The following is a 16,565-nucleotide window of genomic DNA, read 5'->3' on the forward strand; positions in this document are numbered from 1 at the left end:
GGTCTCCGCACCCGAACCGGACCAAGGGCACCCAAAGTTGCTCCCGTCCCACCCCCGCACCCGAACCCGGGCACCCAAAGGCTCTCCCGCACCAGAACCGGACCCAGGCACCCAAAGTTGCTCCCGCACCCCCCCCTCACCCAAACCGGACCAGGGGCACCCAAAGGCTCCCCCGCACCCCCCCCTCACCCAAACCGGACCAGGGGCACCCAAAGGCTCCCCCGCACCCCCCCCTCACCCAAACCGGACCAGGGGCACCCAAAGGCTCCCCCGCACCCCCCCCCCCCGCACCCGAACCGGACCAGGGGCACCCAAAGGCTCCCCCGCACCCCCCCCCCCGCACCCAAACCGGACCAGGGGCACCCAAAGGCTCCCCCGCACCCCCCCCTCACCCAAACCGGACCAGGGGCACCCAAAGGCTCCCCCGCTCCCCGTTTCCCACCTGGGGGTCGGTGCCGGAGCCGCGCCCGCGTCCCCTCCGCCCAATTCCAGAGCTCTGGATCACGCGGGGGAGGCGCGGAGCGGGGGGGGCCGCGCCCTGCGCCCCAGGGTGCGGGAGCGGAGCGGAGCGGGCGGGGGGGTGCCTGTGCCTTTAAACGCGGCCGCCACCGCCCAGGCCACGCCCACGGTGGGTGTGGCTAAGAGGTGGCCACGCCCCCCAACCCGCGGAGCGTACCAAGGGCCGCGAGGGGAGGGGGGGGAAAGGGGCGGGGCAGCGCTGGGTGGGAGAGTCCGGAAAGGGGCGGGGCTACGCGGGGCCAGAGGAGCACATGGAGGGTGAGTGGGGGGGGGGAAATGGGGCACGGGGGGGGCACAGGGGATATGGGGGGGGTCCATAGGGACATGGGGGGGCACAGGGGATATGGGGGGGGTCATAGGGACGTGTGGGGGTACAGGCGATATGGGGGGGGCCCATAGGGACATGGGGGACAGGGGACATGGGGGGGGCACAGGGGATATAGGGGGGTCCATAGGGACGTGTGGGGGGGTACAGGGGATATGGGGGGGTACAGGGGATATGGGGGGGCCCATAGGGACATGGGGGACAGGGGACATGTTGGGGGCACAGGGGACATGGGGGGGGCACAGGGGATATGGGGGGGTCTATAGGGATGTGGGGGTGGACAGGGGATATGGGGGGTCCATAGGGACGTGGGGGGGCACAGGGGATATGGGGGGGCACAGGGGATATGGGGGGCCCATAGGGACGTGGGGGGGGCACAGGGGATATGGGGGGGTCCATAGGGACATGGGGGGGGCACAGGGGATATGGGGGGGTCCATAGGGACATGGGGGGGGTACAGGGGATATGGGGGGGCCCATAGGGACATGGGGGGGGTACAGGGGATATGGGGGTTCACAGGGGATATGGGGGGGCCCATAGGGACGTGTGGGGGGTACAGGGGATATGGGGGGGTCCATAGGGACATGGAGGGGTTTATAGGGACATGGGGGGGGCACAGGGGATATGGGGGGGTCCATAGGGACATGGGGGGGGCACAGGGGATATGGGGGGGTCCATAGGGACATGGGGGGGGCACAGGGGATATGGGGGGGCCCATAGGGACATGGGGGGGGTACAGGGGATATGGGGGTTCACAGGGGATATGGGGGGGCCCATAGGGACGTGTGGGGGGTACAGGGGATATGGGGGGGTCCATAGGGACATGGAGGGGTTTATAGGGACATGGGGGGGCACAGGGGATATGGGGGGGCCCATAGGGACGTGTGGGGGGGCACAGGGGATATGGGGGGGTACAGGGGATATGGGGGGGCCCATAGGGACATGAGGGGGTTTATAGGGACATGGGGGGGCACAGGGGATATGGGGGGGCCCATAGGGACATGAGGGGGTTTATAGGGACATGGGGGGGCACAGGGGATATGGGGGGGGCCATAGGGACGTGGGGGGGGTACAGGGGATGGGGGGGGCACAGGGGATATGGGGGGCCCATAGGGACATGGGGGACAGGGGACATGTTGGGGGCACAGGGGATATGGGGGGGTACAGGGGATATGGGGGGGGTCTATAGGGATGTGGGGGTGGACAGGGGATATGGGGGGTCCATAGGGACGTGGGGGGGCACAGGGGATATGGGGGGGTACAGGGGATATGGGGGGCTCCATAGGGACATGGGGGGGTCACAGGAGGATATGGGGGGCCCAAGTGCCCATGCCCTAAGTGCCCCCCCCGTCCCCCCCCAGGCCCGGTGCGGTTCCAGTGCCCCCCCGAGTTCGAGGCCGCGCCCCCCCCGGGCCCCTCCTTGGCCGGGGCCGCCCCCGAGCTGTGGCTGATCCGGGCCCCCCCCGACTTCCACCCGGAGAGGTCAGAGCGGGGGGGGGGCACACACAGGGCATGGGGGGCACAGAGAGCATTGGGGGGCATTGGGGGGGCACAGAGCATTGGGGGGGGCACAGAGCATTGGGGGGCACGGGGGGCACAGAGCATTGGGGTTGCATGGGGGGGGCACAGAGCATTGGGGGGCATTGGGGGGGCACAGAGCATTGGGGGGGGCACAGAGCATTGGGGGGCACGGGGGGCACAGAGCATTGGGGTTGCATGGGGGGGGCACAGAGCATTGGGGGGCATGGGGGGGCACAGAGCATTGGGGGGGCACAGAGCATTGGGGTTGCATGGGGGGGGCACAGAGCATTGGGGGGCATGGGGGGGCACAGAGAGCATTGGGGGGCACAGGGAGCATTGGGGGCATGGGGGGACATGGGGGGCACAGAGCATTGGGGGGGCACAGAGAGCATTGGGGGGCATGGGGGGGCAGAGAGCTTTGGGGGGCATGGGGGGGCACAGAGAGCATTGGTGGACATGGGGGGGGCAGACAGAGCATTGGGGGGGCACAGAGCATTGGGGGGCATGGGGGGGCACAGAGAGCACTGGGGGGCATGGGGGGGCAGAGAGCTTTGGGGGGCATGGGGGGGCACAGAGAGCATTGGGGGACATGGGGGGGGCAGACAGAGCATTGGGGGGGCACAGAGCATTGGGGGGCATGGGGGGGCACAGAGAGCACTGGGGGGCATGGGGGGGCAGAGAGCTTTGGGGGGCATGGGGGGGCACAGAGAGCATTGGGGGACATGGGGGGGGCAGACAGAGCATTGGGGGGGCACAGAGCATTGGGGTTGCATGGGGGGGGAACACAGGGCATGGGGGGCACAGAGTATTGGGGGGCACAGAGCATTGGGGGTGCATGGGGGGGCACAGAGCATTGGGGGGGCACAGAGCATTGGGGGGCATGGGGGGCACAGAGAGCATTGGAGGCATGAGGGGGCACAGAGAGCATTGGGGGTGCATGGGGGGGGCACAGAGCATTGGGGGGGCACAAAGAGCATTGGGGGGCATGGGGGGGGCACAGCATTGGGGGGCACAGAGAGCATTGGGGGGCATGGGGGGGGCACAGAACATTGGGGGGCACAGAGAGCACTGGGGGGGCACAGAGCACTGGGGGGCATGGTGGCGGTGTCAGCGCTATGTGGGGGTGCAGCAGCGCCATTTCCCCCCCCAGCCTGGAGGGATGCTCCGTGCCCCTGGACCACTCCGTGCAGCTCCAGCCCCTGCCGCACGGGGGCGCTGCTGAGGACGACGGCGCCCATTGCGTCTATGGGGCGCGGGGGGCGCCGGGGGGGGCCGGGGGTCTCCTCCTCCTGTCCCCCATGGCCCCAAGCGGCTCCTTGGGCTGCGCCCCCCCCCTCCGCGGGCTCCTCTCCATCACCCGCAGCTTCGGGACCCCCCCGGAGCCCCCCCAAACCCGGAGGAAGAAGAAGAAGAAGAGGAAGAAGGAGGCGATGGAGGAGCCCCCCGAGGGGAGCCCCCCGGTGGGCACGAGGGGGAAGCACAAGGAGGAGGCAGTGGGGTGACCCCCATGGCCCCATAGCCCCCATTACCCCATAGCCCCCATTGCCCCATAGCCCCCATTACCCCCATTGCCCCATAGCACCCATTGCCCCATTACCCCCATTGTCCTATTACCCCCATTGCCCCATTACCCCCATAGCCCCCCATAACCCCCATTGTGCCCCCCTTTTGAAGCCATTCCATGGATAAAGCCCATTTTATTATGGATCGGGGTCGGCGCTCACTTGGGGGTCTGCAGGAAGGGCTCATGCAGGACATCAAAGAGGCGCTTGGCCTATGGGGGGGGACATGGGGGGCCCATGAGAGGACAATGGGGGACACCGTGTGTGTGTGTGTGTCCCCCCATAGCCCCCACCTCACCTTTTGGGGCCCCACACCGGGACAAAGGGATAAATCCTCCTTGGTGGCGGCCGCCATTGCTGCAAGTGACTGGGGGGGGACATAGGGGGCACATGGGGGGGGTCAGGGCTGTGCCCCCCAGCCCCACTGTGCCCCATGGAGGGGGGGGGGGGGTCATCAGGACTCACCCCAAAGGTGCTGAGCAGGCTCAGGGCATCCGTCCTGTTCACTGCCCTGATGCTGGTCAAGCAGTCGCTCATCTGGGGGGCAAAGGGACCCACACATAGGGGGTGAGGGGACCCCCACAGTGGGGCAGTGGGACCCTCACAATGGGATCGATGGGGCCCCCACATTGGAGTCAATGGGACCCGCACACTGGGATCAATGGGGTGATGGAACCCCCACACTGGGGGTGATGGGACACACACATTGAGGTCAATGGGACCCCCACATTGGGTCAATGGGGTGAGGGGACCCACACACTGGGGGCAATGGTACCCCCCCATTGGGGGTGATGAGACCCCCACACTGGTGTTGGTGGGGCAATGGGATGCCTCCATTGGGGTCAAAGGGACCCCCACATTGGGGTAAATGGGATCAATGGGACCCCCCATTGGGATCAATGGAACCCCACACTGGGGTCAATAGGACCCCCACATTGGGGTCAATGGGACCCCCCCATTAGGATCAATGGGGTCAATGGAACCCCCATTGGGGTCAATGGGATCCCCCATTGGTATCAATGGGGTCAACGGGACTTCCATTGGGATCAATGGGACCCCGCATTGGGATCAGTGGGTTTAATGGGATCCCCCATTGGGGTCAATGGGACCCCTCCGTTAGGATCAATGGGATCACCCCATTGGGGTCAATGGGACCCCACATTGGGATCAGTGGGGTCAATGGGATCCCCCATTAGGATCAATGGGACCCCCCCATTGAGATCAATGGATCCCGCAATGGGTTCAATGGCACCCCCTTGGGATCAATGGCACCCCCGATGGGGTCAATGGCACCCCCATTGGGATCAATGGCACCCCGATGGGGTCAATGGCACCCCCTTGGGATCAATGGATCCCCCAATGGGTTCAATGGCACCCCATTGGGATCAATGGCACCCCCGATGGGGTCAATGGCTACCCCGATGGGTTCAATGGCACCCCAATGGGCTCAATGGCACCCCGATGGGATCAATGACACCCCCATGGGGTCAATGGCACCCCCTTGGGATCAATGGCACCCCGATGGGATCAATGGCACCCCATTGGGATCAATGGCACCCCCATGGGGTCAATGGCACCCTGATGGGATCAATGGCACCCCATTGGGATCAATGGCACCCCCATGGGGTCAATGGCACCCCCATTAGGATCCATGGCACGCCGATGGGGTCAATGGCCCCTCGATGGAATCAATGGCTCCCCAATGGGATCAATGACACCCCGCTGGGGTCACTGGCACCCCAATACAGTCACTGGCACCCCAATACAGTCACTGGCACCCCGATGGGATCAATGGCTCCCCGATGGGATCAATGACACCCCCATGGGCTCAATGGCACCTCGATGGGGTCACTGGCACCCTGATGGGGTCAATGGCCCCCCGATGGGATCAATGGCTCCCTGATGGGATCAACGACACCCCGATGGGGTCACTGGCACCCCGATGGGATCAAAGGCACCCCATTGGGGTCAATGGCACCCCCTTGGGATCAATGGCACCCCAATGGGATCAATGGCACCCCCATTAGGATCCATGGCACCCCGATGCGGTCAATGGCCCCCCGATGGGATCAATGGCTCCCCGATGGGATCAATGACACCCCGATGGGGTCACTGGCACCCCAATAGGATCAATGACACCCCGATGGGGCCAATGGCCCCCCGATGGGATCAATGGCTCCCCGATGGGATCAATGACACCCCGATGGGGTCACTGGCACCCCAATGGGGCCACTGGCACCCCATTGGGATCAATGGCACCCCAATAGGATCAATGGCACCCCGATGGGGTCACTGGCACCCCATTGGGATCAATGGCACCCCGATGGGATCAATGGCACCCCGATGGGGTCACTGTCATCCCATTGGGATCAATGGCACCCCAATAGGATCAATGACACCCCGATGGGGTCACTGTCACCCCGATGGGGTCAATGGCACCCCAATAGGATCAATGGCACCCCAATAGGATCAATGACACCCCGATGGGGTCAATGGCACCCCAATAGGATCAATGGCACCCCGATGGGGTCAATGGCACCCCAATAGGATCAATGACACCCCGATGGGGTCAATGGCACCCCACTGGGATCAATGACACCCCGATGGGGTCACTGACACCCCAATAGGATCAATGGCACCCCGATGGGGTCACTGTCACCCCGATGGGGTCACTGTCACCCCGATGGGGTCACTGGCACCCCATTGGGATCAATGGCACCCCAATAGGATCAATGGCACCCCGATGGGATCAATGTCACCCCGATGGGGTCACTGTCACCCCATTGGGATCAATGGCACCCCCATGGGGTCACTGGCACCCCATTGGGATCAATGGCACCCCCATGGGGTCACTGTCACCCCGATGGGCTCCGTGCTCACCCGGGGCAGGAAGCCGTGGTCCAGGCGCTCCCGCAGCAGGTCCGGGGGCTTCTGCTCGAAGGCTTTGTAGGTCTCCAGGTACCGGGCGGCCTCCTCGGGGCTGGGGCACAGAGGGGCCCATGGGGTCCCCATGGCTGACAGGGGGTCCCCCCCCATAGAGACAATGGGGTCTCCCCCATAGGTGACAATGGGGTGGCCATGGGTGACAGTGGGGTGTCCATGGGTGACAGTGGGATGTCCATGGGTGACAATGGGGTCCCCACCCATAGGTGACAATGGGGTGTCCATAGGTGACAATGGGGTACCCCCCCCATAGGTGATAATGGGGTCCCCCATGGGTGACAGTGGGGTGTCCATGGGTGACAATGGGGTGTCCATAGGTGACAATGGGGTCCCTCCCATAGGTGACAATGGGGTGCCCATAGGTGACAATGGGGTCCCCCCCCATAGGTGACAATGGGGTGTCCATAGGTGACAGTGGGGTCCCCGCCCATAGATGACAGTGGGGTCCCCCCCATAGGTGACAATGGGGTCCACCCCCCATAGGTGACAATGGGGTGTCCATAGGTGACAGTGAGGTCCCCCCCCAGAGGTGACAATGGCGTCCCCCCCATAGGTAACAATGGTGTCCCCCCCCATAGGTGACAATGGGTTGTCCATAGGTGACAGTGGGGTTCCCCCCCAGAGGTGACAATGGGGTCACCCCCATAGGTGACAGTGAGGTCCCCCCCCAGAGGTGACAATGGCGTCCCCCCCATAGGTAACAATGGGGTCCCCCCCATAGGTGACAATGGGGTGTCCATAGGTGACAGTGGGGTTCCCCCCCAGAGGTGACAATGGGGTCACCCTCACAGGTGACAGTGGGGTGTCCATAGGTGACAATGGGGTCCCCCCCATAGGTGACAGTGGGGTCACCCCCATAGGTGACAGTGGGGTGTCCATAGGTGACAATGGGGTGTCCATAGGTGACAATGGGGTCCCCCCCATAGGTGACAGTGGGGTCACCCCCATAGGTGACAGTGGGGTGTCCATAGGTGACAATGGGGTCCCCCCATAGGTGACAGTGGGGTCACCCCCCATAGGTGACAATGGGGTCCCCCCATAGGTGACAGTGGGGTCCCCCCATAGGTGACAGTGGGGTCCCCCCCGTACCTCCAGGCCAGCAGGAGCGTGCAGTCGCTCAGGACACAAATCTTGGCCAGGTCCTTCAGAGCTCGCTGGGGATCCTTCTGTGGCCATAGGGAGAGGGGGAGATGTGGGGTGAGGGATGAGGGATAAGGGGTACAGGGATAGAGGGATACATGGGATAGAGGGATAAGGGATACAGAGATACAGGGATAAGGGTACATGGGATAAGGGGCCCATGGGATAAGGGATGTATGGGGTAAGGGATGTATGGGATAAGGGGTACATGGGATAAGGGATGTATAGGATATGGGATATGGGATGTATGGGATAAGGGGTACATGGGATAAGGGATGTATGGGATATGGGATGTATGGGATAAGGGATGTATGGGATAAGGGATGTATGGGATATGGGATGTATGGGATAAGGGATGTATGGGATAAGGGATGTATGGGATAAGGGGCCCATGGGATAAGGGATGTATGGGATAAGGGACCCATGGGATATGGGATGTATGGGATAAGGGGCCCATGGGATAAGGGATGTATGGGATAAGGGGCCCATGGGATAAGGGGCCCATGGGATAAGGGGTGTATGGGATAAGGGGCCCATGGGATAAGGGGCCCATGGGATAAGGGGCCCATGGGATAAGGGGCCCATAGGATAAGGGATGCATGGGATAAGGGATGTATGGGATAAGGGATGTATGGGATAAGGGGCCCATGGGATAAGGGATGCATGGGATAAGGGATGTATGGGATAAGGGATGTATGGGATAAGGGGCCCATGGGATAAGGGATGCATGGGATAAGGGATGTATGGGATAAGGGGCGTATGGGATAAGGGGCCTATGGGATATGGGATGTATGGGATAAGGGATATATGGGATGTATGGGATAAGGGGCCCATGGGATATGGGATGTATGGGATAAGGCCCCATGGGATATGGGATGTATGGGATAAGGGATATATGGGATGTATGGGATAAGGCCCCATGGGATATGGGATGTATGGGATAAGGCCCCATGGGATATGGGATGTATGGGATAAGGGATGTATGGGATAAGGGGCCCATGGGATATGGGATGTATGGGATAAGGCCCCATGGGATATGGGATGTATGGGATAAAGGATATATGGGATGTATGGGATAAGGCCCCATGGGATATGGGATGTATGGGATAAGGCCCCATGGGATATGGGATGTATGGGATAAGGGGCCCATGGGATATGGGATGTATGGGATAAGGCCCCATGGGATATGGGATGTATGGGATAAGGGGCCCATGGGATATGGGATGTATGGGATAAGGGATGTATGGGATAAGGGATGTATGGGATAAGGGATGTATGGGATATGGGATGTATGGGATAAGGGATGTATGGGATATGGGATGTATGGGATAAGGGATGTATGGGATATGGGATGTATGGGATAAGGGATGTATGGGATAAGGGATGTATGGGATAAGGGATGTATGGGATATGGGATGTATGGGATAAGGGATGTATGGGATAAGGGATGTATGGGATATGGGATGTATGGGATAAGGGATGTATGGGATAAGGCCCCATGGGATGCTGGCACCCCGGGACGGGGCTCTCTGCTCTCACCACGTCCACCTGCAGCAGCAGCACCCGCAGCACGAAGCCCCTGCCCAGCTCCCGCAGGCGCTGATGGATGTAATCGGGGTGAAGGTGGTGGTAGCGCAGGCTGGGGCACCCAGAGACACCCATTGGTACCCATTGGCACCCATTGGTACCCATTGGTACCCACCGACACCCATTGGTACCCATTGGCACCCATTGGTACCCACCGACACCCATTGGTACCCATTGGTACCCGATGATACCCACTGACACCCATTGATACCCATTTACACCCATTGGTACCCATTGGCACCCATTGGTACCCGATGATACCCACTGACACCCATTGATACCCATTTACACCCATTGGTACCCACTGGCACCCATTGACACCCACCATCACCCATTGGTACCCATTGGCACCCGATGATACCCATTGACACCCACTGACACCCATTGATACCCATTTACACCCATTGGTACCCATTGGCACCCATTGGTACCCGATGATACCCATTGACACCCACTGACACCCATTGATACCCATTTACACCCATTGATACCCCCTGAACACCCACCAACACCCACTGGCACCCATTGATACCCATTTACACCCGTTGATACCCACTGACACCCAGTGGCACCTACTGATACCCATTGACACCCACTGGCACCCACTGACACCCATTGACAACCATCAGCAGACATTAACACCCATTGATACCAATGGATACTCACTGACACCCAGGGGACACCCACTGGCACCCACGGGACACCCACTGACACCCACTGATACTCATGGGCACTCATGGGACACCCATGCGACACCCATAGGACACCCACTGACACCCACAGACACCCACTGACACCCGTAGGATAGCTATTGACACCCACTGATACCCACTGACACCCATTGAGACCCTCTGATACCCGTTGACACCTATGGGACACACATGGGACACCCATTGGACACCCACGGGATACCCATTAACACCCATAGGACACCCATTGACAAATATTAGACATCCTTGGCACAGGCATTGACACCCACTGGCACCCATGGGACACCCATGGAACACCCATTGACACTCACTGGCACCTGTGGGACACCCATAGGACACCCATTGACACCCACTGGCACCTGTGGGACACCCATAGGACACCCATTGACACCCACTGATACTCATTGACACCCACAGGACACCCATTGACACCCATGGGACACCCATTGACACCCACTGACACCTACTGGCACCCATGGGACACCCATTAACACCCATGGGAAACCCATTGACACCCATAGGACACCCATTGACACCTATGGGACACCCATTAACACTCATGGGACACCCATGGGACACCCATGGGACACAAATGACACCTATGGGACACCCATTGACACCCATGGGACACCCATTGACACCCACTGACACCCATGGGACACCCATTGACACCCATTAACACCCATGGGACACAAATTACACCCACGGGACACCCATTGGACACCCACTGACACCCATGGGACACCCATGGGACACGCATTGACACCCATGGGACACCCATTGGACACCCACTGACACCCATGGGACACCCACTGACACCCACTGGACACCCATTAACACCCATTGGACACCCACTGACACCCATGGGACACCCATTGACACCCATGGGACACCTATTGACAGCCATTAACACCCATGGGACACCCATTGACACCCATGGGACACAAATGACACCCATGGGACACAAATGACACCCATGGGACACCCACTGACACCAATGGGACACCCACTGACACCCATGGGACATCCACTGACACCCATGGGACACCCATTGACACCCATGGGACACCCACTGACACCCATGGGACACCTATTGACAGCCACTAACACCCATGGGACACCCATTGACACCCATGGGACACAAATGACACCCATGGGACACCCACTGACATCCATGGGACACCCATTGACACCCATGGGACACCCACTGACACCCATTGACACCTATGAACACCCGCGGGACACCCATTGACACCCATGGGACACCCATTAACACCCATTAACAAACATTGGACATCCATTGACACCCATGGGACACCCATTGACACCCATGGGACATCCACTGACACCCATGGGACACCCATTGACACCCATGGGACACCCATTAACACCCATTAACAAACATTGGACATCCATTGACACCCATGGGACACCCATTGACACCCATGGGACACCCACTGACACCCATGGGACACCCATTGACACCCATGGGACACCCACTGACACCCATGGGACACCTATTAACACCCACGGGACACCCATTAACACCCATGGGACACCCATTGACACCCATTGACACCCATGGGACACCCACTGACACCCATGGGACACCTATTAACACCCACGGGACACCCATTGACACCCATGGGACATCCATTGACACCCATGGGACACCCATTGACAGCCATTAACACCCATGGGACACCCATTGACACCCATGGGACACCCATTGACACCCATTAACAAACATTGGACATCCATTGACACCCATGGGACACCCACTGACACCCATTGCACACCCATTGCCACCCACTGACACCCCCTGAGCCCCGTCACCTGAGGAAGAGGGCGCAGGAGCTCTGCCCCAGGACGTAGTCGGCGACGACGTCCCCGTACTCCCATGGGACGTTGCGGATGAAGCGCAGCACCGGGTTCCCTCGCTGGGGGGGGGCAATGGTTGGGGGTCCCCAAGTGCCCCCCCTGCCCCACAGCAGCAGGGACAGATCCCTCCCGATGGGCTTAGGGGAGGGATCCTGGCGCCAGCCAATGGGAGGAGGCGGCTGGGCGGGATTTCAGCCAATGGGAGGAGGCACGTGGGTGGGTGTCAGCTCCCAGCCAATGGGAGGAAGAGTCTGCGAGCCAATGGGAGAGGAAGGTAGGAGGCGGGGGGGCATATCCCAGCCAGTGGGAGGGCAGCTCTAGGTAGATCTCAGCCAATGGGAGGGGGAACTCTGGAGGCTCCCAGCCAATGGGAGTGCAGGTCTGGGGGATCCAGCCAATGGGAGGGCAGCTCTGTGCAGATCCCAGCCAATGGGAGGGCAGCTCGAGGTAGATACCAGCCAATGGGAAGGCAGGTCTGGGTACATCCCAGGAAATGAGAGGGCACCTGCAGCACCTCCCAGCCAATGGGAGGGCAGATCTAGGTAGATCCTAGCCAATGGGAAGGCAGGTCTGGGTAGATCCCAGGCAATGAGAGGGCACCTGCAGCACCTCCCAGCCAATGGCAGGGCAGCTCTGTGCAGATCCCAGTCAATGGGAGGGCAGCTGCAGCAGCTCCAAGCCAATGGGAGGGCAGCTCTAGGTAGATCTCAGCCAATGGGAGGGCAGCTGCAGCAGCTCCAAGCCAATGGGAGGGCAGCTCTAAGTAGATCCCAGCCAATGGGAGGGCAGCTCTGTGCAGATCCCAGTCAATGGGAGGGCAGCTGCAGCAGATCCAAGCCAATGGGAGGGCAGCTCTAGGTAGATCCCAGCCAATGGGAGGGCAGCTCTGTGCAGATCCCAGTCAATGGGAGGGCAGCTGCAGCAGATCCAAGCCAATGGGAGGGTGGCTCTGTGTAGACCCCAGCCAATGGGAGGGCAGCCTGGGGGTTCCCAGCCAATGGGAGGGCAGCTCTAGGTAGATACCAGCCAGTGGGAGGGCAGGTCTGGGTAGATCCCAGGCAATGAGAGGGCACCTGCAGCACCTCCCAGCCAATGGGAGGGCAGATCTAGGTAGATCGCAGCCAATGGGAGGGCAGCTGCAGCAGCTCCAAGCCAATGGGAGGGCAGCTCTGTGCAGATCCCAGCCAATGGGAGGGCAGCCTGGGGGCTCCCAGCCAATGGGAGGGCAGCTCTAGGTAGATCCCAGCCAATGGGAGGGCAAGTCTGGGTAGATCCCAGGCAATGGGAGGGCAGCCTGGGGGCTCCCATCCAATGGGAGAGCAGCTCTAGGTAGATCCCAGCCAATGAGAGGGCAGCTCTGTACAGATCCCAGTCAATGGGAGGGCAGCTGCAGCAGGTCCAAGCCAATGGGAGGGCAGGCCTGGGTAGACCTCAGCCAATGGGAGGGCAGCCTGGGGGCTCCCAGCCAATGGGAGGGCACACCTGTGCAGATCCCAGCCAATGAGAGAGCAGGTCTGCAGATCCCAGGCAATGGGAGGGCAGCCTGGGGGCTCCCAGCCAATGGGAGGGCAGCTCTGTGTAGATCCCAGCCAATGGGAGGGCAGCTCTGTGCAGATCCCAGTCAATGGGAGGGCAGCTGCAGCAGCTGCAAGCCAGTGGGAGGGCAGCTCTAGGTAGATCCCAGCCAATGGGAGGGCAGCCTGGGGGCTCCCAGCCAATGGGAGTGCAGCTCTGGGGCTCACCTGCCGTGGGCTGACCATGATGCTGCTGCTCCGGGGCCGGGCTTGGGGGGGGGCGGCCCCGGGGATCCCCCCCCCCGGTGCTGCCCCCCCCGGCTCCGGTTCCTGCTCCTTGGGATCCGGTGGCACCGACGGGACCTGACGGGGGGGGGGTGAGCTCCGGACACCCCACGATCCCCATTGTCCTTTGATCCCCGTTAGCCCTCACTCCTGGGGTCCCATTAACCTCATATCCCCAGGATCCCTCGCTCCTGCCCCCCTGGCATCCCCAGTGTCTGGGTATCCATTATCCCTCTTTCTTGCGCTCCTGGTATCCCCGTTATCCTGCTATCCCCATCATCACACTGTCCTGGTATCCCCATTATCCTGCTATCCCCATCATCACACTGTCCTGGTATCCCCTCTATCCTGGTATTCCCTCTATCCTGGTATCCCCATTATCCTGCTATCCCCATCATCACACTGTCCTGGCATTCCTGCTATCCTGGTATTCCCGCTATCCTGCTATCCCCATCATCACACTGTCCTGGTATCCCCTCTATCCTGGTATTCCCTCTATCCTGGTATCCCCATTATCCTGCTACCCCCATTATCACACTGTCCTGGTATCCCCATTATCCTGGTATCCCCATTATCCTGCTATCCCCATCATCACACTGTCCTGGCATTCCCGCTATCCTGGTATTCCCTCTATCCTGGTATCCCCATTATCCTGCTATCCCCATTACCACACTGTCCTGGCATTCCCGCTATCCTGGTATTCCCGCTATCGTGGTATCCCCATCATCACACTGTCCTGGTATCCCCATTATCCTGCTATCCCCATCATCACACTGTCCTGGCATTCCTGCTATCCTGGTATTCCCGCTATCGTGGTATCCCCATCATCACACTGTCCTGGTATCCCCATTATCCTGCTATCCCCATCATCACACTGTCCTGGTATCCCCTCTATCCTGGTATTCCCGCTATCCTGCTATCCCCATTACCACACTGTCCTGGTATCCCCTCTATCCTGGTATTCCCGCTATCCTGCTATCCCCATTACCACACTGTCCTGGTATTCCCTCTATCCTGGTATTCCCGCTATCCTGCTATCCCCATTATCACACTGTCCTGGTATTCCCATGATCCTGCTATCCCCATTATCCCTCTCTCCTGCTCCCCTGGCATCCCCAGTATCTGGGTATCCCATTATCCCTCTTTCTTGCTCTCCTGCTATTCCCTCTATCCTGGTATCCCCATCATCACACTGTCCTGGCATTCCCGCTATCCTGGTATTCCCTCTATCCTGGTATCCCCATTATCATGCTCTCCTGGTATTCCCTCTATCCTGCTATCCACATTATCACACTATCCCGGTATTCCCTCTATCCTGGCATTCCTGCTATCCTGGTATCCCCACCATCTCAGTACCCCATTACCCTGCTCTCCTGCCACCCCATTACCCCCCATTGCTCTCCCGGTACCCCCATTACCCCCCATTGCTCTCCCGGTACCCCCATTACCCCCCATTGCTCTCCCGGTACCCCCATTACCCCCCCATTGCTCTCCCGGTACCCCATTACCCCCCATTGCTCTCCCGGTACCCCATTACCCCCCATTGCTCTCCCGGTACCCCCATTACCCCCCCATTGCTCTCCCGGTACCCCCATTACCCCCCATTGCTCTCCCGGTACCCCCATTACCCCCCATTGCTCTCCCGGTACCCCCATTACCCCCCATTGCTCTCCCGGTACCCCCATTACCCCCTATTGCTCTCCCGGTACCCCCATTACCCCCCATTGCTCTCCCGGTACCCCCATTACCCCCCATTGCTCTCCCGGTACCCCATTACCCCCCATTGCTCTCCCGGTACCCCCATTACCCCCCCATTGCTCTCCCGGTACCCCCATTACCCCCCATTGCTCTCCCGGTACCCCCATTACCCCCCCATTGCTCTCCCGGTACCCCCATTACCCCCCATTGCTCTCCCGGTACCCCCATTACCCCCCATTGCTCTCCCGGTACCCCCATTATCCCACTCTCCCCGTTACCCCTGTACCCCATTCCCCCTCTCCCCCCCATCCCAACGATTCCGGGATCCCCCCCCCCCCCTCCCAAATCCCGGTTTTCCCTCCTGGATCCGCCTCTTCCCCCCCCCCCCCCCGTGTCCCGGTACCGGGCGCTCTCCGGCTCCCTCCTTCCGCACCGGAGCCGCGTCCTCGGCCGCCGCCATCACCGCGAGGACGGGGCTCAGCGATTGGCTACGGCGCTGCCAAGCCCTGCGCTGATTGGCTGGGTTAAAGCGCTGGGATACACCCCCCTGCCCGGCTCGCTTTTCCCGCCATGGGGGCGGGATTAAGGCAGGGACGGGACGCAGCGATTGGCTGCGGCGCTGCCAAGCCCCGCGCTGATTGGCTGGGTTAAAGCGCTGGGATACACCCCCCTGCCCGGCTCGCTTTTCCCGCCATGGGGGCGGGATTAAGGCAGGGACGGGGCTCAGCGATTGGCTACGGCGCTGCCAAGCCCCGCGCTGATTGGCTGGGTTAAAGCGCTGGGATACACCCCCCTTCCCGGCTCGCTTTTCCCGCCACGGGGCGGGATTAAGGCACGGACGGGGCTCAGCGATTGGCTACGGCGCTGCCAAGCCCCGCGC

The 16,565-nt window shown here is 61.0% G+C and overlaps 2 protein-coding genes across 2 annotated transcripts; one reads left to right on the forward strand and one right to left on the reverse strand.

The window, feature by feature from the left end:
* Positions 1 to 675: 675 nt before the first annotated feature.
* Positions 676 to 3,886, forward strand: POLR1G (RNA polymerase I subunit G). The gene is made up of 3 exons (XM_061443815.1): positions 676 to 777; positions 2,206 to 2,326; positions 3,516 to 3,886. The coding sequence occupies exons 1-3, from the start codon at positions 771 to 773 to the stop codon at positions 3,865 to 3,867; spliced, it is 480 nt and encodes a 159-aa protein (XP_061299799.1). The 5' UTR covers positions 676 to 770; the 3' UTR covers positions 3,868 to 3,886.
* A 156-nt stretch (positions 3,887 to 4,042) lies between these two features.
* ERCC1 (ERCC excision repair 1, endonuclease non-catalytic subunit) lies at positions 4,043 to 16,179 on the reverse strand. Its single transcript, XM_061443814.1, has 9 exons — positions 16,089 to 16,179; positions 13,931 to 14,065; positions 12,144 to 12,247; positions 9,550 to 9,649; positions 7,960 to 8,036; positions 6,808 to 6,907; positions 4,393 to 4,464; positions 4,226 to 4,294; positions 4,043 to 4,139 (listed from the first exon to the last, which is right to left on the reverse strand). Exons 1-9 carry the CDS (start codon positions 16,143 to 16,145, stop codon positions 4,086 to 4,088), a joined length of 768 nt encoding a protein of 255 aa, XP_061299798.1. The 5' UTR covers positions 16,146 to 16,179; the 3' UTR covers positions 4,043 to 4,085.
* Between the last annotated feature and the right edge of the window lie 386 nt (positions 16,180 to 16,565).

This window comes from Pezoporus flaviventris, unplaced genomic scaffold (genome assembly GCF_033815535.1).
Source record: "Pezoporus flaviventris isolate CSIRO_AGI_PZ_B2104156 unplaced genomic scaffold, CSIRO_AGI_Pfla_v1 ptg000532l, whole genome shotgun sequence".
In the NCBI taxonomy this organism is placed as follows: Eukaryota; Metazoa; Chordata; class Aves; order Psittaciformes; family Psittacidae; genus Pezoporus; species Pezoporus flaviventris.